Source organism: Cryptomeria japonica, chromosome 5, assembly GCF_030272615.1.
Source record: "Cryptomeria japonica chromosome 5, Sugi_1.0, whole genome shotgun sequence".
In the NCBI taxonomy this organism is placed as follows: Eukaryota; Viridiplantae; Streptophyta; class Pinopsida; order Cupressales; family Cupressaceae; genus Cryptomeria; species Cryptomeria japonica.
In genome coordinates this window covers 667,022,665-667,047,275 of record NC_081409.1, presented here as the reverse complement: position 1 = coordinate 667,047,275, position 24,611 = coordinate 667,022,665, and the positions used below count along the sequence as shown (strand labels likewise).

Below are 24,611 nucleotides of genomic sequence, written 5' to 3'. Positions count from 1 at the left end.
TTATGTACATTGACTTAGAGACTTGTAGTTAATGTAATTAGTTAATTTAGAAGTAGAGTACGTATTAGGATACATGACCTATGACTTGAAATGATCTTGTAATTCAATGTTCAAACTCTTTTGACTAATTTTAGGCTACATTGGGACCTTGCTCTTTGCTTCTTGTTTAATTATCTGAACTACATTCAACATAGATTCTAGTAATTTGGCCTAGATGGTTATCTATATTTAGCCTCAAGGACCAACCCTCTTGGTTACATGATTTGATGTTAGATGGTTAAGTCATTATATATAAATAATATCTATTACTTAAATTATCTTAATGTGTAGAATAAAGTTTTTTTGAATGTAAGGTGAATCAAACCATAAAATGCTTCATATATTGAAGTTTTGTAAATAAATAAATTACTATTTTCTCATAATATATAAGTTCCTAAATATTTGTATGAGTCTTTGAACTATAGGATTTTTTCTTTACCGTTTATGCCAGATTAGCATAGTGAAAAGTCTAAAACAAAAACAATAAAAATGACACGTACTAGACAAAATTTAGCATTTCTTATTCAACAAGTATGTTTCTACATAGGCACTTTTAAAACACTTGAAGGTATTGGATTCTACAGAATTTGACACCTACACATGCCCCTATAGAATTTGGTTATCCATAATGAAAAGATTACTTCACTAATGCCCAATACATAATGAAATACATTAAGGAATAATTTACATTTATCCATATCTCTAAAGTAGTACCAAGCCCAAAAAAATGCTAGCTAGAATTGTTCATATATATTTGTAATTTTGTTTTGATGTAATTTTTATTTCAATAAAAAAAATAGTTAAAGCCTACATATTACTAACTAATGAACCCTTCATACGACATTATAGTAACGCCTACTACTGTACTACTTATATCATAGTTTAAAATATAGGAAAAATTTTGTATACATAATGATAGCTTATATTGAACCAAGATAATTGCAACATTAGAAATTTATGACATTAGATGATATATCTATTAGGATAATTATAGGAAATGAAAGTTTGTGGTTAAAGTAGATCTAATTTAAGCAGAGGTCAATGTTTTGAATTATTAATTCAAAATCTTATTCTCTTTTGCGCATTGTATGCCCTCTTCAAAAGCTTGTTCCAAACTATATTTGTAAGAGAAGCCCATATCCAATAATTTTTTGGAAGAAAATGGTACATATTTTTTGAAGGAGTCCTCCTCATGAAACCTATAATAAACATGAAAGAAAAATGTTATTAGCATGTATCTACTTTAGACCAATTAAATAATTAAGAATTAATTAAAAAAAATTACTTACTTTAGTGAAGTCTTTAAATTTTTAGCAAGAAAATCTTTAAGAGACTTGAGTGTTGTAGAATCAACAGAGCAAACATGACGGCCTTGTGCACTACAATGTTCCATAAAAAATATATGGGCATTGCATGCATCCTCTATATGAACTATTGGTATGGAGCCCATTACAGATTGGGTAAACCTTAGTGCTCCATAGTATATATCATCTCCTGCAAAAAAAACAAATCGTATTTGAAATATAGGGAATTGGGAGTGTTTGCAACAATATGTAGATTTATACCTCCAATTAGGGTAGAAATTACTCGAAATGTATTAACATATACCTCCAGTTAGGGCAGATATTACTTGGAAAGATGTCAAATCATGTGTGTTTGTAAACCAAGGCCCAACGACTAAGGCTAGTTGCACTGTTATCACCTCAAGATTGTATTTGGCACCATAATTAAAGGCTTCCTGTTCTGCTAATGTCTTTGCAGTCATATACCAAGTCGAACCATGTACTTGAGTCTTAAGGAAATTTAGAGGGCTCCAACATGATTCATCAATGTATGAATGAATTAATTCCCCCTTGTCATTCAATGGACAAGTAGCACAAATAGATGAAGTGAAAATCACTCTCCTAACAGATTTAGCTCTTGTGCATGCTTTCATCACATTAAGTATGCCATTTACAGTGCATGTTATGAAATCTTCCTGCAATTATACCAACAATTTATATTTGCAACACAATAAAAACTATCTATCTAAACATCTAAAAGATCTATGCTCAAATAATTGATAGTAATTATAAACTTCATCTGCAAATTAAGATATTCTCATATTTAAAAAAAAAAACCTGTAATTTTTAAAATACATTACTTACAGGTGATGCTCCAACCATAGGACCGGCTACATGAAAAACTCCTTCACAACCCTCCACTGCAGAATCAAAGCTTCCCTCTTTCAGCAGATCAGCTTGGAAAAGCTTAAGTCTTTCCTCTGCTCCTGCCAGATTTAACAAAGGCCGACATTTTCTCTCGTCTCCTGTAATTTTTTGGTAAAAATCCATCTATAATTTTAAAAATAACAGTCTCGATTTAAACGCTAAGCATAATTTTTTTCAAAATAAAATCTTTAAAAGACATTATTTACTGGTAAGGGTTTAGGATCTGGCAGATCTGAAAAAAGGCAGAAGCTTTAGGGTAAGGATATCAAGTACCTGGATCTCTGAGAGTGGCATTCACTGTGTAACCCTTTTGCAGAAGATTCTTCACCAGCCATGATCCGATGTATCCTGATGCTCCAGTCACACACACGCGTTTTACAGTCTGCTCGCCCTTTTCCTCCATGCCGTCAAATGGAAAACTCAGGACATGTTTTTTCTGGAACTAGATCTCTGTAATCTATGGTAGATGATTTTGAGGTAAACTGGACCTAAATTATTAAAACCCATTTGCAAGAAGATGGTCCAAACAGAGAACTTTCGTTAAGCGGCTGAATGATTCTTTTGAATTAGACAATTGAATGTCTCTTCTTGGAGATTTTGTATAAGTAGTAATTTGTTTTGTATTTTACTTCTGGATTTCTCTCTCTCTCTCTTAAATTATGATCTGTCTCATTCAAAATGCACTGTCATTTAAGTTTGAAATTTGTGAAAATGTTTGTAATTGTTAATTGGTTTGGAATTTTTGTATGCTTATTGTAACATTCGAGGTGAATTCAAGGATGTATTACTGACATTTCTTGGTTTTGCTATAATTGCAGTTTGTCACTTTCTTGTGTCTTATATAAGCTTCGGTGTTGTTTACAATGTGTAATAAAAATAATTGAGATTATAGAGTCATTATTCAGAATATTATTGTTATACAAAATGTTCAAATTAGATTTTAAATAATAAGTTTTAATTCATCTAGTTGTGAACTTCAATATTTAATTTGTGTGAGATTAATTTTTGGATTAAATATAAAGTGTCAAAATTACATCTTCACCACATTAGTTCATGAGTCAGATCAGCAGGGGACGAATCAAAACTTACAAAAATACATCATACACACTTACAAAACATAGGAGTAGCATAGAACAAAAACAATAAAGAACTACACCCCATAGTCAGTCAAATGACGTGTCTATATCAGGTAAACTGTTGTTCCCAGCTAGGGGAACCCATGCAGTCCATCCATGGTCCCCTTCCATCCAGACTTCAATCAGACCATTAACAATCTGTTCTACATGAGGGTGTACATTTTGGGTACAAATTCGTTCTTCTTCTCCACGAACAACATCCATCCTAGCTTGTCTTTGTTCCAGCTAGTGCATGAACCTCAATAGGGCTTATTCAAACTTACTACCAACCCGATCCCATGTACAACCATCAGATAATTCCTTCAAATAAACCTGAGGACCACGGTAACCTGTAGGGAAATTAAGTGAAAAATGAGTCTCCTCAGAGACTCAGTAAGGTTCCTAGATTTACCAGTAAAGACATCATCATTGCGAAATTTCCATATCAGCCATAAAATCTCTAGAGAAAGACAAGACCAAAAGAGACCAGCCATCTTCTTGCAACCTTTAATGAATCCAAGGCAAGCATCCAAGAAAGAAACAGAGCTATCACCAACTTTTATACCAAAAATTTTCCACACCTCCTTAGCAAAGTGACAGTGAAATAAAACATGATTTACAGTCTCAAGGAGGCGACATATTTTACAAATGAAGAAGTTTCTCTCAAAGTCTTTCCAGATACACTTGAGACCAATCTATAAAGTAAACCCAACTACCTTTACTTCATGTAACATTAGACAATCTAACTGATTCTGCAAACTAAGGAATCTTTTAACAATAAATTTCCTATCAGGAGATTCAAGTCCCCTAATATTCCATGAGATTGTCTTGAACATCATAATCAAATTTAAAGAGAGGTATCCATAGAGGGCGTGAGCCCTTCATCACACTTTGGTCCTACAACATTATCAGAAGAAAGATTAATCCCAACTAAACTTGAAGAGTGATGCCTACCCCTCTTCTTTCTGGAATCAGATATCTGCTCAAGACCTAGAGAGTCCTTCCTAATATTATTTTCTTTATTCACTCTAGGAGATCTCTTCTTCCTACCTTTCTTGGATTTGACATCAAAAAATACTTCCTTAGCAACGCCCGATCCCATATCAAAGTTAGGAGCCTTTGGACAGAAACTTTGAGCGTTAATCTCAAAGCAGCATTAATCTACATCCGTAGACATTACACCTTCCAATCCTCCATTCAAGGTAGGGGTAGAAGGTATAAAGATGAGAGCACTATCACTAATAGGGTCACCAATAGTAGATCTGGGGGTGTCCATATTTAATGGAGGACCCCCAATTTCTTCATAAGTTTCAAGGAGAGTTTTAAAAGACTTTAACCCCAAAATAGGGCTACAGACTTGATCCCTTGCATTCAAAAAATCTTTATTACAACCCCCAGAAGGGTCTAACAAGCATCCCACTATCCCCAAATCTACACTAATGGCTTTATTAGCAGAAGGAGACCCTTCCTCTTTCCCTGTATCCCTATCCAAAGTGGGAGGATAAGGTTGGACAAGAGTCAATTTCAACTTTATGAGAGGCGATAACAAATATCAACTATTTTCTAGCCTCTACGACTCTTTTTAACTTTTCCAAGACCAATTGTTGAGCATTTTGAGTTCTAGGTCCCTTATTTTCCTTAGAGGAACCATTATTACCATCGAAACAAATTCGACAGGACTAGACGCATCTTTAGCTTCTGCAAGGGCCTATTTATAAAATTGAATGCTTTCATCAATGGGGGGAGCAGGCGCTTGAGGAGAGGGAACGAGAGGTGGAGGCAGAAAGGGAGGCACATATTCAGGGTGGGAAGGAGAAGGAGTGGGGCGAGGTGGATTGGGCAGCCCAGATTGTCGGGAGTTATGTGAGGCAAGTATCGGGCAACCCTTTTTAATATGGCCACCCCTCCTACAAACAAAGCACACATCAATGTCACCCAACACCACTAAATAGAAACAATAGGAAACTTTGTCAACAATAATTTCAATTTCGGTAGGGATATCACAAGCAGGGTTAAAAGCAATTAGGGCTCTCGCATCCATGTACGAGAGAAGAGCAGAGGAGGAGTCAATCTTCAAAATTTTGCCCAGTGGTTCGGCAAGCTTAGGGATAAAATTCCACAAGAACGGAGGAATATTTTTAATAACTACCCATCTAGGGTTAGAGAAGGCCATAATCTCTTCCGCACATGATTCTGGAGAACATTTTAAAGCCGTAAAATAGGCATTACCAATATTCCAGAATAGTTTATCTAAAAATTTACTTTGGCTAGCAGGGTCATTGAAAAACAAAACAAATAAACCTCTTTATATAATTCTACAATATGAGTAATGAAGTCCAAATTTCTTGCTCCATACATCCTACAACCATTTATTTAAAAATTGTCTAAGCGGGACCTTGTCTACATCTAAGGCAACAAGAAAGATGGCAGACTCCCTAAGCCTGGTAATTTCACTAGAAATAATAACAGACATAGAATCATTAGGCTTAATGATAATCTTGCCGGTAGGAACCTTACCTTTGAGGTCCATTGACTCGATTGCAGCATCCTCGATTTCAAATCTGCCCTCCGCAGGGAAATCAAACTTGTTGCCTTCTAGTGCTTTTCGAAAAGAATGACGCCCACCAACCGCACCTTGAAAAACTTCTCGAGAGTTCGGCCTAGCAAAATGATCGTCTGGAATCTGGGAGCCAATTTTATTAACCTCCATTAAATGTAGAGGAGATGCGAAGAAAAAGCAGGGGCTCCCCAACCCAGCTTGGGAGCCCCTGAACCTTGATGCGACCTGCAACCAAGGATACCAAAAGTCATGCCCTAGTTGCAGAGAGTTTTTTTTCTCTGATGTGTTTAAAAAAGCCTTCCAACATTTTATAGATTGTATTCTAGCATTTACAACTCAAATTTCAACATTTGGTTTGCTACAAATCCTTCAACTCATTAAACAAGAAGTAGTAAAACTGTTTTTATAACTCGCAATCATTTTAGGTTTAGGATTTGCATCTTACTTGCAATAAAAAACATAATTATGACTAATGTGAAGAAGATTTTCTTAGTCATCATGCATTGATGTGAACAACAAAACATAAAGCTATAAAATTTGAGAGCTCAAGAAATGTAAAAAATCGTGAGATTAATTTTCAATATGACTAATATAGATTTTAATAAAATCAAAATTGGATTCCAATCATTCTATCATTATTTTTTTAACGGATGTTATTGGATTCTTATGCTCTCATTATTGATTTACCAGCGTGTCACATTAGTTAAACACAATTCATGTAATATAGACAACTAATTTAAATACATGTACTTAATCTTGAGTCTTATAGCCATTATTTCAATTGTTGAATTAAATGGTATGGAATTTCAATCATGTTAGAATACTTATGATAACAAAGTCTTTTGGGGTTGGGTTTGTGGTTTTGGATAGATGTGGTAATAATATTTGTTTTGGAGCCAAAACATTGATGGATGTCATGAATAATGAAGTCGAGGGCCAAGAGGCCATCTAAACAATCAAATTGACAAGGAAACTATCGGTCCCAAAACTACATGCATTGTGCAAGAGCAAGGCTTAATGTCTCTTAAATTCTTCCTTAATTGGTTGTGTATGAAAACCTCTAGTCATCAACTTGAATATCTCTAATATTTTCCCGAATCTATATTGAAACGTTGTCACGAACCGTATTTTTGATAATGTGTTAGTAAGAGATATAATGTAGGTTTTTATTTATGAATTGAAATTGAAATAGATATGAACATTCATTTTGAGGATAATTCAGTTGTATACAAATAATAAAAATGATGTATGCATTTTATTTATGCAATATGTAATTCGATATCTAGTATTATCTTAATTGGGGATCATCAATGCTGATGAATTATTGAGTGCAAGTGATGCAGGGACAGGTGAATGAAGTTGACAGTGAGAACATGACTTAGGTAGAGTTGTTTTTAACTTATGACTTCGGTAGACTAGGGGAATCTCTCACACATCACATTAGGATTATAAATTACATCTTGTAATGTTGGACGATTTAAATGACCTTATTTGAATGTTTGTTTTCATTACAATTATGAACTTGGAATGAGTAGTACATTGGTTTAAATATTTATACATGTGCATTTATTGCATGATTTGAGTGGTGATTGAATTAAATCAAAGTTGTATGAGTGATTGTGAAATATTATGCTTTATTGTTAAAAGAGATGAAATGTGTAAATGATTCAAAAACGAATATTGACCCTGGGTTTATATGTTCTTTTTGTTTAGATGTGTATAAATGTATAAAAAAATCATACTTATGAGTTTAGTTTTGTAAATTGGGTAATAGTATAATATATATATGTATATGAGAAATTGATTCAATCATGTACATATATATATATATAGTTATTATATAAATATTCTATGATTGTGGAATCTAATTACGTCATGAATTTTATTTTATCTATACATAATCATTTGAGATTAAATATGTATATGTATTATATATGTATTAGAGTTATAATAATGATTCAATTATAGACTTATAAGTACGTATGTGAATATCAAATATGTAGATAAATTTGCATAACTAAATTATTTAATGAAAATCGATATCATATATATATATAATCATTAGAATGGTTTAATAAAGAATTTTTTAACGCTTTTAATATTTAATATATATAAATGAAGTCATTATTTATATATATGTAAATATAAATAAAATAAAATAAAAATAACCATTGGAAGGCGACTTAATTGAAAACCTAACGATGGAAAGGGATGGTGGCGGTTTAATGCAAAATAATGTTAACAAGGGTGGTCGATAGTAATATCGACCACCCCCCTTAATTAAAGGGAGGGGTCGGTATTACCAGCGACCACCCTCCTCCCTTTTAATAAAAGCAAACCACGTTGAAAAAACACTTTCTCCCATGTCTAATAAATTAATACACCGACCTTGTTGCAGCCACGTCTAACAATGTCATGCGATGATAGGGTTTAATGTCAGGGTCGTAGTCAAACCCACGTAGAAGCCATTAAGACTTGAGAGTTCACTATTTACGTAACTGGTTGTTTATATGCACAAGTCAATAGTCAAATTAGTAAAACTGTAGTTAACCCCTCCATGTGGTGGCTTGCGACCGTTCGGGGAAGAAAGAGACTTGGCACGTAGTGCCATGGTAATTTGAAAACTGTAGACCTCTTCCCATTTTATAGTGGCAGTAGGAAAGACTGCAGTTCCCGCGGAGATAACTGAGAAATCAAACAATCTCCTCCACGATCCAAGGCTAGAGGAGGTCGACTAAGCTGCAGAAAATAACAGTAGGGATCCAAGCACTCTAGACGTGTCGACAAGGTAGTTAAATAAGAGGTAGATGGACTGGGGAGTCTCCTAGGAAGGAGTAGGCATGGGGAAGAAAAGTGAGAGACCTGTCAAGAATGTAGCTAAGGTGTCGAACCCATAGCAATGTCTAAACCAAAATAATAGCAGAAAATGTAGCACAATATTAGTTTAAATAGCAACATAGGCTCGATAGAGAGGAGGCAAAAAAGATATAGAGGAAGATAGCAAATAGCAAGTTGGAGCAGAGAGAAATAAATAAAAAGATAGGAAGTTAGAGGAGAGAAAGATAGAGGAGAGCAAGAATGTAGAAGAGCGACAAGACATTAGAGAGAATGGAATAGTGGAGATTTTGATGTGTTTACGACTGAGTTGTAAAAGATCAATGATGATCATCTATGATTTGGTGTCAAACTTAGGGGTTACGCTCGTGAATGAGTGTTAATTACTTTATTATTATCAGAGGAATTCTCAGAATATAGAAAGGGTAAGGACTAGGAATAGAGAGCTCCTGAGATAGAAGAGCATCGAGAAGGAAAGTATTGGAATCCGGACTTATTGTCGACAATTTGAAGTTATCAAGGATCATTATAGACCTGGATCACGTTTCTTGAGGTAGGCTCAAATCTAGTATGTTTTGTTGAAGAAATTTAGGAGATAAAGAATGATCTAGTTTTAGATTTATGAAATATTCTAATGGAAGAGTTAGAGTCAGAATATGAATCAATTTATAATTGTTTAAATTATGATCATGCAAATATAGATGCAACAATGATATATTTTATGAAAGTTTGTTGATAAAACTTAATGAAACTCTTAGAAATTAGATCACCCAATCCTATAGAAATAGAGTAAGAGGATAGAGAGAGAAACTCTAAAATTGAACTGCGAAGAAGATGAAATATTAGGATTATGACTTATTAAATAGTGAAGTTTATTTTAATATCATAAGAAAAGACTTACACTTTCAAATTAGATCCTTGCATGAAGACAAAAGCTGGTTATTAGGTGTCTCATTAAAAAAAAGGCCATATAGATAGGTGCTTTATGAATTTTCATCATGTTAGATTGTTGTTATGGTAAATTAGTAAAATTAGTGAGTTAAGTATTTAAATCATGAAAAGTCACATATTAGTATTAAACTAAATATGATGTTTTGAGAAAAGAGGTAAATGAACCAAGACACATGGAAAGATAGAGAGCTTAGACGATATAAAACTTAGATTTCTAAACCATAAGAAATGGAATGCATGTTAATGATTACGCTATTTAAATGTTTTGATAATTGAATAAAAGAATGTGTACTCATTTTATTCAATTTATATGTAAGATACATACATATGTTACACCTTCTTCTTACTTTGTATTTATTTGAATATTTTTGATGAAATTATATTTGCTTTTCAAATTACGAAAGATTGTATTCATTTAGGTGAAAGTAACAAAATATTGTTTAATTTATGAAAGTGATAGGGAAGATGTTATATCAATTAGTCAAAATATTGTATTCTTAAAATGTATTCTTGTTTGTGGGAACCAAGCTATAGATAGGCTTGTGTATAGAAAGTTACCTTCCGGGACGAGTGCTGAATATGGAATCTTAGAGAGAATAGTTTCTTTTTCCAACTATTTATTTTTGCTATGCATGGCATTATACTCGGATGAGTAATGAATTGAATTATCCATAGAAATAGATGAAATTCCTTTTTTTATGCTCTCTACCATATCCTTGCATGATAATGCTTATTTCTTAAAAGAATTAGAAAAATGAAAATGCTTGTATCATCTAGGCATGCAGCAAATTCCCTCTTGTCTTTCGAATTATTTGGTTAAAACAATTCGTGCAAGGTCGGGTATTCTTGATTGACCAAGAATTCTGGGGAAGCATAATCTTCAAGGTTGGGCGGAAAAAGTGCCCGAATCTTGTTCTTGTCTTCATTTGATGGATTGAAAGGAAGCGACACAAATTGGAGATATACAGATGTATCTCACTTTCTTTATGCATTTATATTACTTAAGACAATATGAAAGCCTAAGTAGGGTATAATGATATGTAATGAGAAATTTGTACCTTCCATTTTATATGAAAATTGTATTTAACTCTTTGATATCTATGATTGTTTTATCAATTTATTTAACTTGTTTTATATTATGTATGAAATAGACTTCTTACTTGACCTATGAGTTTATTTATGAATAAAAAGTAGATTATGTCTTATAGATTAATTTACGTCTTTACATTTTGGTATCAGAGTGCGGTTTATAACTCTAGGGCCTATGAGTCCGCTTCATTAATGAAGTCATGTGCTTGACAAAATTTATATTGGATATCTAATGCATGAAACTTGCAAATAAAGGAGCATGGAGCCTTTTCAAGGTGAATTGATGACAACGACCTAGAAGAAGGAGGATGGTTGATTAAGGATGAAATATTTCCCTCCTACTATGAAATGAATTCAGGATATTTAAGATGAGAATGATAAGGTTGAGGAAAGCAGTTGTTTACTTCTAGGATGAAAGAAGAAAGGGATCAACTCCTAAAGCAAGAAAGAAGAAATAACTAATCAAGCTGAGTAGGGTATCAAAAATCTCACCTACCATTCCCTTGGGAGACAAGAATAGTTGGACTATTCTATTGAGGAGATAGATGAAGAATATCTATATGAGAATCTCCCTACCGAGTCGACTATATTTAGTTTAGATGAATCGAAAGGATGTACCCCATTGACTGCATGAGAAGAGATATAAATTTGGGTGATATCATTTATGAACGATTGATTTAAGTAAAGTTGCTTTTTGCAAAATCAACATGTTGCCTGGATAGATTGAGAAAGAGTATCTCCTAGAATGACATACCTAATGGACACATTCATCGGATGATAGTTTATTGAGTAAGAGTTGGGTGCTTATATAGTAAGTTCTGGTTGAGACTTTATTGATATAAAAATGATGGTTGTTATTAGAACCTAGATGCTTGAGATGCTTGATTTATTAGACTGATAATTATTCTAACTTATCTCTTGCGAAAGATATTATTCTATGTCTATAGTGTACGAGGTAGGTACTATATGGATAGGAATTATGGATGATATGATGAAATCTGCATAGGACTCTGTATTTTAGTTTGTGTCATTATCTTCAAACATGAAATTGTAGGTACTATGTTTATACTCTCTCTCTCGCACACTCTCGAAAAGATACCCCAAGGTGTTGTAACACTCCTTAATATGTGATTAGTCCTATTCACTTAGTATATTTGATATGTATTCAGTTTGATGCTTTATTTGGTTTATTGATGAATTATTTGATCATTGATTTTTGGATTAGTTTTGACTTCTTGACTTGATTATATTTTCTTTTTATTTTCTAAATGGACAAGCTGCCAATTTTATATTTTGTGACCCTTGGTCACACTTGACTTAATGTTTCATTATGCACATTTTATAATTTACTGTTGAAATTGATCACTTAACCTTTATGGTGGCTTATCTAATGTTTAAAAAATTTCATTGTCTTTTGGTTGCATATTGCATTTCGTCCTTATCATGTTCATAGTGAACCCCTGATAGTATGAGAGTGTGAAAAGCGGAGAGTGTACCAAGCATAGGTGTTGTGTCAGTTAAGGAAACAATACTATGTGTTGTGTAATTTTTAGTTTGAGTAAATTCAACGTGTCGAATAATAAGAGGATAGACCTTGCAAAGGTAAATAAATTTTTATATACATATTTAGTAGATAGATAAATTCAAATTAGTTCATCAATTATATGAGATCTTACTTCCTTAGTTTTTACCTTTGAGATCATGTGACCGTGAAATATGTCTTTTGTAAGTTTTGGAGTCTTAAACATCCAAAAATATATAGTCTTTGGCATTAAAACACATTTGAGATAATTAAGTATAAGGTTGTGCTAGTAGTTGTATAACATATGTTATGATGTTAGAAAATTTTCTGTCGTCATCATTGCCTTATTATTTGTTGAATAAAAGTATACATAGTAATTTGGAAATCTTATGGATTGATAGAAGTAAGAGGTATGAAGCAGATTGAGTTGGTTGGAATAGTTGGAAATAAAAAAGGATGTCAAGTGATGGGTTCTCATAGATCAAGGAAATTTTATCTACCATGTTTACTAAATATCAAACTTGAGATAGCAATAGATGCATAATCACTTGGAAGAAAAATATTATTGAGGTTTTGAAAGTAGATATATTGGATCATATATTTGATAGATTTGAGAAAAGAACTTGAGGGTAATTAAGAACGTCAATGAAGGATGTACTCACTTAGAGGCATAAACTTGAGGAAGTAAATATTTCACCATATTTAAAAAATTTGGAAATATCTAGTTAGTCTAGAGATTGTTGATAAAGATGTGACGAACCTAAGAACTTTGGAAAAGATAGTTAAGTATGTGGCACAAAGTTTAGCAATCAAAAATTGAGCAAGATCGTATAATAGGACTTTTGTATCAAACTTGAGTATAGGTGGTAGGAAATCAATATGAAATTTATTCAAGAATTGCTTTTGAGTAAGAACAAGCATGATATTATAGTTGGATAGTGTCAACAGATTGACAAAGATTGCATATTTCGTACTTCGATATATATAAAGATGAATCATTAAATCTTGTGAAGACATTTACTCATTCAACTTATCAATTGCATGGAGTTTCAAAAATAGAAATACCAAATAGGAATGTTTGGATGACATTTTTTGGAATTAGACAATATTGAATATATCGTTGGGAACTAAATTAAATTGGCATGACATCTTTATGTAGATGACCGAATGAAAAAAGAAAAAGGTAAAAAGAAAGAGTTAATCAAGTTGTGGAAATTTCTTTTTAATATATCACATGAATTAGAAATACGAATGGAAGAGATATTTGCCTTTGGACTGATTTGGCATACAACAAAAAAAATTCATACATTTTTAAGGAATGATACCCATTATGATGCTTATGATAGAAATGACAAACATTTGTCAGTTGGGATAGAATAAAGATAGGATCATCATTGGTTCTAATATGCTTAAAAAAAATGAATGAGCAAATGAAATTGATCAAGAATATATTGGAAGAGATAGTCGACAGACAAGAAAAAGCTATGATAAAAGAAACAAGACTCTCAGATAATTGTTACTGAAGAAGAAATTCTTTTGAGGGAGAAGTCTCATAAGAGCTTTAATTTATAGAGAAAATCATCAAAGTTGGTACTAAGATATGTGGGACCCTTCAATGTGCTGGAAGTATGAATTCAGTTGCTTATGGATATAGGATCCAGAAATGGTGCTAGTGGAGTACATCCAAATTCTTGATTGGAGTAGCGTTAAGTTACATAGTAGAGATTTCAATCAGTATTGGATCCAATGGGACTGATATTATGATGATAGTGCTATTTGGAAAGATGATGCGATGATTGACTATCATATTCATCTTTTGTTTTCTTAGAGTAGTATTTGCTTGATGCATGAAATACTTGAAAACTGATTTTTATTTACATGTTCTAAATTTGGATAGTATAGATGATACTATTATTGTTATATTTGATTGAGACCACAATGTATGGTTAGTCTTTGTGATATTGAGAAAGTATGTGATTATTAATGAGTAGTAAGAAATTGAGACGATGTCTCTTCCAAGAGGGGAAGGATGTCACAAACTGTATTTTTGATAATGTGTTAGTAAGAGATATAATGTAGGTTTTTATTTATGAATTGAAATTGAAGAAAATATGAACATTCATTTTGAGGATAATTCAGTTCTATACAAATAATAAAAATGATGTATTCATTTTATTCATGCAATATGTAATTCAATATCTAGTATTATCTTCATTGGGGATCGTCAATGTTCATGAATTATTGAGTGCAAGTGATGCAGGGACAGGTGAACAAAGTTGAAGGTGAGAACATGACTCAGGTAGAGTTTTTTTTAACTTATGACTTTGGTAGACGAGGGGAATCTCTCACACACCACATTAGGATCTATAAATTACATCTTGTAATGTTGGACGATTTAAATGACCTTATTTGAATGCTTGTTTTCATTAGAATGATGAACTTGGAATGAGTAGTAGATTGATTTAAATATTTATACATACAGTGCATTGATTGCATGATTTGAGTGGTGATCAAATTAAATCTAAATGGTGTGAGTGATTGTGAAATATTATGCTTTATTGTTAAAAGAGATGAAATGTGTAAATGATTCAAAAATGAATATTGACCCTATTTATATGTTCTTTTTGTTCAGAAGTGTACAAATGTGTAAAAAAATCATACTTATGAGTTTACTTTTATAAATTGGGTAATAGTATAATATATATGTATATGAGAAATTGATTCAATCATGTAAATATATATATCTATATAGTTATTATATAAATATCGTATGATTGTGGAATTTAATTACGTCATGAATTTTATTTTATCTATACATAATCGTTTGAGATTAAATATGTATATGTATTATATATGTATTAGAGTTATAATAATGATTCAATTATAGACTTATAAGTACGTATGTGAATATCGAATATGTAGATAAATTTGCATAACTAAATTATTTTATGAAAATCGATACCATATATATATAATCATAGGAACGGTTTAATAAAGAATTTTTTAACGATTTTAATATTTAATATATATAAATGAAGTCATTATTTATATATATATGTAAATATAAATAAAATAAAATAAAAATAACCATTGGAAGGCGACTTAATTGAAAACCTAACAATGGAAAGGGATGGTGGTGGTTTAATGCAAAATAATGTTAACAAGGGTGGTCGATAGTAATATCGACCACCCCCCTTAATTAAAGGAAGGGGTCGGTATTACCAGCGACCACCCTTCCTCCCTTTTAATAAAATCAAACCACGTTGCAAAAATACTTTCTCCCATGTCTAATAAATTAATACACCGACCTCGTTGCAGCAACATCTAATAGAATCATGTGGTGATAGGGTTTAATGTTGGGGTCGTAGTCAAACCCACGTAGTCATAGTCTACCACGTAGAAGCTATTAAGACTTGAGAGATCACTATTTACGTAATTGACCGTTTACATGCAGAAGTCGATAGTCGAATTAGTAAAACTGTAGTTAACCCCTCCTCATGGTGGCTTGCGACCGTTCGGGGAAGAAAGAGACTTGGCACATAGTGCCATGGTAATTTGTAAACTACAGACCTCTTCCCATTTCATGGTGGTAGTAGGAAAGACTGTAGTTCCCATGGAGATAACTGAGAAATCAAACAATCTCCTCCATGATCCAAGGCTAGAGGAGGTCGACTCAGTTGCAGAAAATAGAAGTAGGGATCCAAGCACCCTAGACGTGTCAACAAGGTAGTTAAATAAGAGGTAGATGGACTGGGGAGTCTCCTAGGAAGGAGTAGACGTGGGAAAGAAGAGTGAGATACCTATCAACAATGTAGCTAAGGTGTCAAACCCATAGCAATGTCTAAAACAAAATAATAGCTGAAAACATAGCACGATATTGGTATAAATAGCAACATAGGCTCAATAGAGAGGAGGCATAAAAGATATAGAGGAAGATAGAAAATAGCAAGTTGGAGCAAAGAGAAATAAAGAAAAAGATAGGAAGTTAGAGGGGAGCAAGATAGAGGAGAGAAAGATAGAGAAGAGAAAGAACGTAGAAGAGTGACAAGAGATTAGATAGAATGTAATAGTGGAGATTTTGATGTGTTTACGACCGAGCCGTAAAAGATCAATGATGATCATTTATGATTTAGTGTTGAACTTAGGGGTTAGGCTCATGAATGAGCGTTAATTACTTTATTATTATCAGAGGAATTATTAGAATATAGAAAGGGTAAGGACTAGGAATAGAGAGCTCATGAGATAGAAGAGCGCCAAGAAGGAAAGCATTGGAACCCGGACGTATTGCTGACAATTTGAAGTTATCAAGGATCATAATGGACCTGGATTGTGTTTCTTGAGGTAGGCTCAAATCTAGTATGTTTTGTTGAAGAGATTTAAGAGATAAATAATGATCTAGTTTTAGATTTATGAAATATTCTAATGGAAGAGTTAGAGTCGCAATATGAATCAATTTATAATTGTTTAAATTACGATCATGCAAACAAATATGCAACAATGATATATTTTATGAAAGTTTGTTGATAAAACTTAGTGAAACTCTTAGAAATTAGATCACCCAATCCTCTAGAAATAGAGTAAGAGGATAGAGAGAAAATCTGAAATTGAACTGCGAAGAAGATGAAATATTAGGATTATGACTTATTAAATAGTGAAGTTTATTTTAATATCATAAGAAAAGACTTGCACTTTCAAATTAGATCCTTGCATGAAGATAAAAGATGGTTACCAGGTGTCTCATTAAAAAAAGCCCATATAGATAGGCACTTTATGAATTTTCATCATGTTAGATTGTTGTTATGATAAATTAGTAAAATTAGTGAGTTGAGTATTTAAATCATGAAAAGTCACATATTAGTATTAAACTAAATATGATGTTTTGAGAAAAGAGGTAAATGAACCAAGACACATGGAAAGATAGAGAGCTTAGACGATATAAAACTTAGATTTCTAAACCGTAAGAAATGGAATGCATGTTAATGATTACGCTATTTAAATGTTTTGATAATTGAATAAAATAATGTGTACTCATTTTATTCAATTTATATGTAAGATACATACATGTGTTACACCTTCTTCTTACTTTGTATTTATTCGAATATTTTTTATGAAATTATATTTGCTTTTCAAATTACGAAAGATTGTATTCATTTAGGTGAAAGTAACAAAATATTGTTTAATTTATGAAAGTGATAGTGAAGATGTTATATCAATTAGTCAAAAGATTATATTCTTAAAATGTATTCTTGTTTGTGGGAACCAAGCTATAGATAATTCATGTAGGGTTGGGTATTTTTTATTGACCAAGAATTCCAGGGAAGCGTAAGCTTCAAGTTGGGCAGAAAAAACACCCAAATCTTGCTCTCGTCCTCTTTCTATGGACTGAAAGGAAGTGACACAGATTGGAGATCGACAGATGTATCTCACTTTCTTTATGAATGTATATTAGTTAAGGCAATATGAAAGCCTAAGAAGGGTATAATGATATGTAATGAGAAATTTGTACCTTCCATTTTGTATGAAAATTGTATTTAACTCTTTGATATCTATGATTATTTTATGAATTTATTAAACTTGTTTTATATTATGTATGAAATATAATTCTTAATTGACCTATGAGTTTATTTATGAATAAAGATTAGATTATGTCTTATAGATTAATTTACATCTTTACAAACATCTAATCGTCAACTTGAATATCTCTAATAGTTTCCCGAATCTCATCGGTTTGGGCATCATTAATGGCAACCACCCAATTTGATAGGATGTTAGCTAAAACATTACCTTCCTACCTCGTATGGGATAATTTAAACTCATCAAACTTTGGCAGCTCACTTCTAATGATTTTAGTTAATTTTTTTTATCTCAAGGGTTGAGCATTATGTGGTAGGAAGAGAAGACAAACTAATGCACAATATAAAAAATTAAGTCTTTTATCAAGATTTTTTGGTTAAATAGAGTTTGTAAACTCTATAATTATGTTATATTTATTTGGAAGGTCTGTTCATAGGCATTGATGCTTGGTTTTTATCTATCATACCAAGAAATATGGATATATGTGTAGTAAATAGAATGTATGGGTGGTGGGTAGTTCTCAAATGGGGAAAATGATAGGATTTTGATCTCTAATTTGGTTCATAGTTTATCAGTGGATGAAGCGACAATTTATTACTCAATTATATATGAACACTTAACTATTAAATATAATTAAAAATCATATTTATAGATTTAAAAAAGGTCTTCTTGGAGCTTGATTCGCAATAAAAGAATCCATTACACTTCTCTCTCTCTCTCTCTCTCTCTCTCTCTCTCTCTCTCTCTCTCTCTCTCTCTCTCTCTCTCTCTCTCTCTCTCTCTCTCTCTCTCTCTCTCTCTCTCTCTCTCTCTCTCTCTCTCTCTCTCTCTCTCTCTCTCTCTCTCTCTCTTTTAGTACATCAAATACTATTTGAGTTACTTTTATTCTTGTTACTAGCTTTAATTTGTATTTATATGAAGAAATTTGATTTCTTCTTCTAAAACTCTATCTCTCAAGACCTAATTTCTAGAGAATTTTTCATCTTTTGAAACTTTTACTTTACCCCTCATATGCAACCCTTTGCTTATCCTAAAATAACACCTTCTTTTCCTCTACAAAGAATAATCACTCCATCAAGAAGATCTCATTTAAGAAAAAAAACTTCTGTTGTAAAGTATCCTTCTCCAACACCCAATCCTTCAAAATTATAGCAAGTCTATATTTAAGTTGAACAATAAAATATTCAATTGTATAGAGATTTTCAATAACAATTTTATAAAAGGGAAAGAAAAACTTATAAGATCAAAGTTCTTCTCAACAATTGGCAATAGGTGATAATGCTCCTAAATCAAGTTTAGTAATATAATACAAAGAAAGAAGTGAACATTTTAGCATCGTAGTGATGATTTTCTCAATTCCTGTCCATTTTTTTTAGACAACCTCCCTTAATAAATCTTGGGTGAGATCCACCATAACCACTAATGCATAAGGATCTTGAAAAGGTCAAATGACCACCCCATGAATGATGTTCCATAAACATAAATACAACCAATAGATTACACAATTAGTACTATTACAAATCAAGGAAGCCAACAAGGGAAGAGAAAGCATAGATAACTAAGTCTTTAGTCAAGTGGATGTTAAAGAAAATGGAAAAAAAGCCAAATCTAATAAAAAGAGCTCAAAGATAAAGTAGATTGTTTAACTTCATATATTAAAAATTATTAGGTCCCATTGATTCCTTTGCAACAAATTTTGGTGCACAATTGTTAGTAGGATCAAAGATACCTAAGGCCAATGAAGCTATGAATATTGTAACTACCAAATGAATATGGAGTAATGGGTTGAGGAAACTATTATAAGACAATTAATGAAACGATAGCAATTTGTGAAAAGTTAAAAAATAAAGAAGTCTAGGTAATAAAGATGCTAGAGGAGGGGACGATCAAGAAAATAGGTAATGATTTTCCTACAATTTTGGAGCTAGTTGCTACAAATCATCAAATTTTGATATGATACTATTTTGGAGGGAAATGATAAGTTATTGCATAAAAAATTATTGAAAAATTATCATTATAGGCAAGGCATTTTGAAAGGTTGTAAGAACAAGTTTGGAGCTTCTTATAATATGATTTAAACTACTTCAAACAAATTTATTTTTCTTTTGAAGAGGATATAATGCTAGATAATTGATAGATAATTTATTCTCAAGGAAGTTTCAATAGAATCCATTTAAAAACATAGTTTTCTTATATAATAAAAGATGACTCACCATGCGGGCCAACTTTAATACTTCTTTAGGTACTAGCCTAATGAGAGTGTGGATGGTAAGTGAAGAATTCAAAAATAATATTTTGCAATATGAAAAAAGTGATAAATAAGGTTTGGATAGTTTTGTCTAGTCAAGTGTTTTCTTTGTTAGTTTATATGGTTCGAGTGCTAATATGGTAAAAGTTGTACATGAATTCTAGGCTTATAAGAAAAGACTATTGCAAAAGGGGTCAAACTAGTGTGTAACAATAATATTATTTTCTTTTATGTACATATTATTTTCATAATAGGATGTGCAAGTGAAAAGTCTAAAATGACTCTACACATCCTTTGTAATTCAAGCATCATATGTATTTTGGAAGGAATGAGTATTGATTCTCCTATTCAAAAGTACTTCCTTATACTTAGATATAACTCATTAGAATTTTGGAAACTCATTGAAATTCAATGTAATATACCAAATTTTTCTCCATTAATTTATGTTTTTCATGTTTCGAAACTTTGAATTTGTTTTCTTTCAATATAGTTTTTTATGCTTTTAATTCAATGAATGTTAACTTACTAGACATGCAATTCAAACCACTCACTTTGTGGTTTGTAAGGTGTCTTGTGTGGTGTCTAGATAATGATGATTAAAGGAAAGTTTATCTTCCACTTTTTATTGTTTCCTTTGAATATTTCAGTGTCTCATGTTTCGATTGTGGGAAATAGTTCAATGGAGATCAGTTTTGGCGTTGAATATTTTCATTTGCACAATGATGTATAGGAGGAATAAGAGTGGATGTGGATTTTTTATTTTCCTTCTCTAACCATTTTTTCTTACCCTTATTTTTCTATTTTAACCATGAGGATGGAATTAAGATTATAATAAAAAAATTCAAATCACATTTAAAGAAATGCATTAAATTTGTAGAATTGTAAGTTTTATACATATGAATGTTCATCTTCAACTTGCATATTTAAGGTTTTGAAAGAATTGAAAAATCACTTTGGCTAATTTAGTTTATATTCTAACTAAGGTGGGCTTCTTTTCATGTGGATTATTCATGTAGCCCTTATGAATGGACCAGCCAATGCTCAATTTCAATTGAGGGGTCCTAATAAGCCTTTTATATTAAATGTGTTATTTTTTCTATGGATTAGCATTAAATGGGTCTAATTCCAAATAAATATTGCAACTCTTTGTATGATTTTATTTATCATACCAGCTATAACATTTATTTTCTTTAAACTTATCTTGATAGTGATATTGATGGTCTTCCTATTCTTCCACTAGCCTTTCACCTTGTCCTTCTTTTCTCCACCTATGATAATCATAGGTTGATCAAAGATTGCAAAAAAATCTTCATTGAATCTCATATTCCAGTAGTCCTAAAATATTTGAATTGAGTGCTTCATAATCTAGGAAATTGATTAACTGAACATAAAGTTTATTGCCTACATGTTGAGGTAAAACCAAGAAAACACGATGACTGAAATGAAAAAAATTCATGGTACATTCTAGAAAAAAATTAGAGAATAGATTACTTAATACATTGGACAAGAGTTGTTTCATAAGACAAACTAATTACAAGCTATGAGTAACTGAACATAATATCCAATTACTACCTAATTACTGCAAGCCCTCTCCTATAGCATCATCACTCAAGATGAGAGAAAGGTCCGGCAAGATATTTTATTTGGAGAGGACACACCAACAAGGAGAGGACAAATTTAAGCCTATGTGTAAAATTTTGAAATTTTTTCCTTTACTTCAAGCTTTGTGGAACCTAGGGGCATATTCCCTTGGGATCTTAACACAAGATTTGGAAAAAGAGAAATATAGAGATAGGGACAAGTCTTTGAATACCATGCCTCAATGGCAATCAAGGATAAGCCTATTAGACCTCATTAACAATAAATACACACAAAGATACATATGAAACAAATGATATGAACTGGTTTACATTTCTTAAAATGAATTTTTCTTTTCTTATGCATATGCATCATTGCAGCTGACATGATTATTCTTTTAAAAAAAAATAATAGACTTTTATATTCAACAAACACATTCGACTTGATCAACTAATCCTTGGCTGTGTACTCCTAGCATGTAACAAAGAACAAGCTTTGTAAAAAAAAATTAAATCCATCAAAGCATAATAGAGGGGATTTTTGCAATGTTTCTAGGACAAGGAGAACAGTTATAGGATGGCAAAAATTTTCCCATATTTTAGGGACAACTACTAAATAATTACATAAAAACTAATATTTGAATTGAAGGACCTAAGATTTTTTTTATTATCTTCTATCTTGGATTTAGCAGATAATGACACAACCAGGGATTTTTTAGATGGGTTGAAGCCATTGGAAAGATACTTGGGTTTCTACAACAACAAGGCTGCCTTTTTTATTAGTTTTTGGAGACGTGGGAGAACATTTTACAGCCAAATGGATGTCTAACACGAGCGCAATTTTTTCATTTTTTGAGTTCTTAACATCGAAGAGTTTCTCTTTCGAAGAATAAAACAATAAGGTGCTTGGTTCTAGATCTATAATAAAAAATAATCTATAATAGAATTTTCTATATTTTTCAACCTATACTTTTATTATTGAAATTGTGATTATGACTTCAAGATATGAAAAATAATGGTTTTGAACCTATCATGTGACCTTAAATCTATTGTACAACTTTGAACCTAGATTAGAATACTTTGAAGTGGGTTTGTGTTCTTTAGAAAATATATAATTATATCTTCATAACTGCAAGTATTAGTTCAATTCTCTCTATAAATGATCAAATAATATTCTAATGCATTGATAGAAGAATTTTTATTAAAGTGATTTGGATTTTCTCCTTTTATACAATGTCCTAGTGAACAAATTTAAATATGTTATTGCTAGATTTAGAAGGTACCAACATGTTCACGAAATTTGAATTATGTCTATAATTGATTTTGAGCTTGGAAAAGGGTTTCAAGGTGAATTTATGGTCTTAAACCAAAATGATGATCACATATATAATTTTAATTTAAGATTAAAAATAATATATTTAACAGTTGTATCTAAATTGCAAGCGAATAAGAACTCAAAATTTGATTTGATATAGGCTAAATGTAACATTGCACACATAATTAAACCATTTGAATTTTAGACAATTACATTAGAAAAAAATAATTAAAATAAGTTCAAAACATAGATACAATAGTTACCTCTTTATTACAATAATTTTATAGAAAAAATAATCATTAATTATTGGATAATTTGAATATATAATTTATATGTTTTAAAACTTTTGAATAAATAAAAGATATTATAACTTGTTTTAATTGAAAAAAAATACATGTAATCATATGGAATCAAGCAATAATATATCTTCTTCATTTTAAAACCAATTAAAATTGAAAGATATTTATATTACAATTTAAATTTAAAGAATCTAACACATTAGAAATGTATTTAAAAAATTAAATTCAACAAATTTTAATTGTGTAAAGAAAACGAATGAAAATAATAAATAATCAAAGAAACTATAATAATTTTTTATAGAACATATAAAATTTTCACTTGAAATTAAGATTAAAATGCCGAAATTAAGATTAAAGACCTTTCAGGGTCAAAGAAAATAAAAAATGCTCCAATGAATATACAAGGCTTTACATTCATTAAGGTTTTATTGAACCAAGAAAATTGCAACATTCAAAATTTATGAAATTGGGCGATAGATCTATTAGGATAATTACATGGAGCAATACAATTTGAACAAATATCTATGTTCTGAATCATTAATTCAAAATCTTATTCTTTTTGGCACATTCTATGCCCTCTTCAAAAGTCTCTTCCAGATTATGTTTGTAAGAGAAGCCCATGTCCAATAATTTTTTGGAAGAAAATGATACGTATCTATCAACTGAGTCCTCCTCATGAAACCTAAAATAAACATGAATTGTTTTTTTATTGACAAGGTATTCACTCTAGAGCTATAAAATAGTTAAGAACTAACTGAAATTTTTTTACTTACTTAAGTGAAGTCTTTAGTTGTTTAGCAAGCAAATCTTTAAGAGATTTGATAGTTGTAGAATCCACAGAGCAAACATGACGACCTTGTGCATTAGGATGCTCCATCAAAAATATATGAGCATTAGATGCATCTTCGTATCGGTATGGAACCCAATACAAATTGGGTGTACTTTAATACTGCGTAATATATATCATTTACTGCAAAGAAACAAATCATATTAGAAAAATAAAGAATTAGGAGCGTTTAATAATAATAATAAGTATATTTATATCTTATAGATATTACTTGAAATGTATTTATGAATACCTCCAATTAAGGCCGATATTATTTGAAAAGATGTTAATTCATGTGTGTTTGTAAACCAAGGCCCAATGACAAAACCTGGTTGCACTGTTATCACCTCAAGATTGTATTTGACACCATAATTAAGAGCTTCATGTTCTGCTAATGTCTTTGCAGTCATATACCAAGCCAAACCATGTGCTTGAGATTTAAGGAAGTTTA

The 24,611-nt window shown here is 31.4% G+C and overlaps 1 protein-coding gene across 1 annotated transcript; it reads right to left on the bottom strand.

Moving 5' to 3' along the window:
* Nucleotides 1-1,093: 1,093 nt before the first annotated feature.
* On the bottom strand, nucleotides 1,094-2,652 carry LOC131876041 (putative anthocyanidin reductase). Its single transcript, XM_059220808.1, has 5 exons — nucleotides 2,523-2,652; nucleotides 2,187-2,347; nucleotides 1,648-2,017; nucleotides 1,329-1,533; nucleotides 1,094-1,238 (listed from the first exon to the last, which is right to left on the bottom strand). The coding sequence occupies exons 1-5, from the start codon at nucleotides 2,650-2,652 to the stop codon at nucleotides 1,094-1,096; spliced, it is 1,011 nt and encodes a 336-aa protein (XP_059076791.1).
* Nucleotides 2,653-24,611: the final 21,959 nt, after the last annotated feature.

Coding starts and splice junctions, on each gene's coding strand:
- LOC131876041 (XM_059220808.1), bottom strand. CDS start 2,652: ATGGAGGAAAAGGGCGAGCAGACTGTAAAACGCGTGTGTGTGACTGGA. Junction 2,018..2,186: donor CTATGGTTGGAGCATCACCT/GTAAGTAATGTA, acceptor GTATAATTGCAG/GAAGATTTCATAACATGCAC. Junction 1,534..1,647: donor AATATCTGCCCTAACTGGAG/GTATATGTTAAT, acceptor TTTTTTTTGCAG/GAGATGATATATACTATGGA.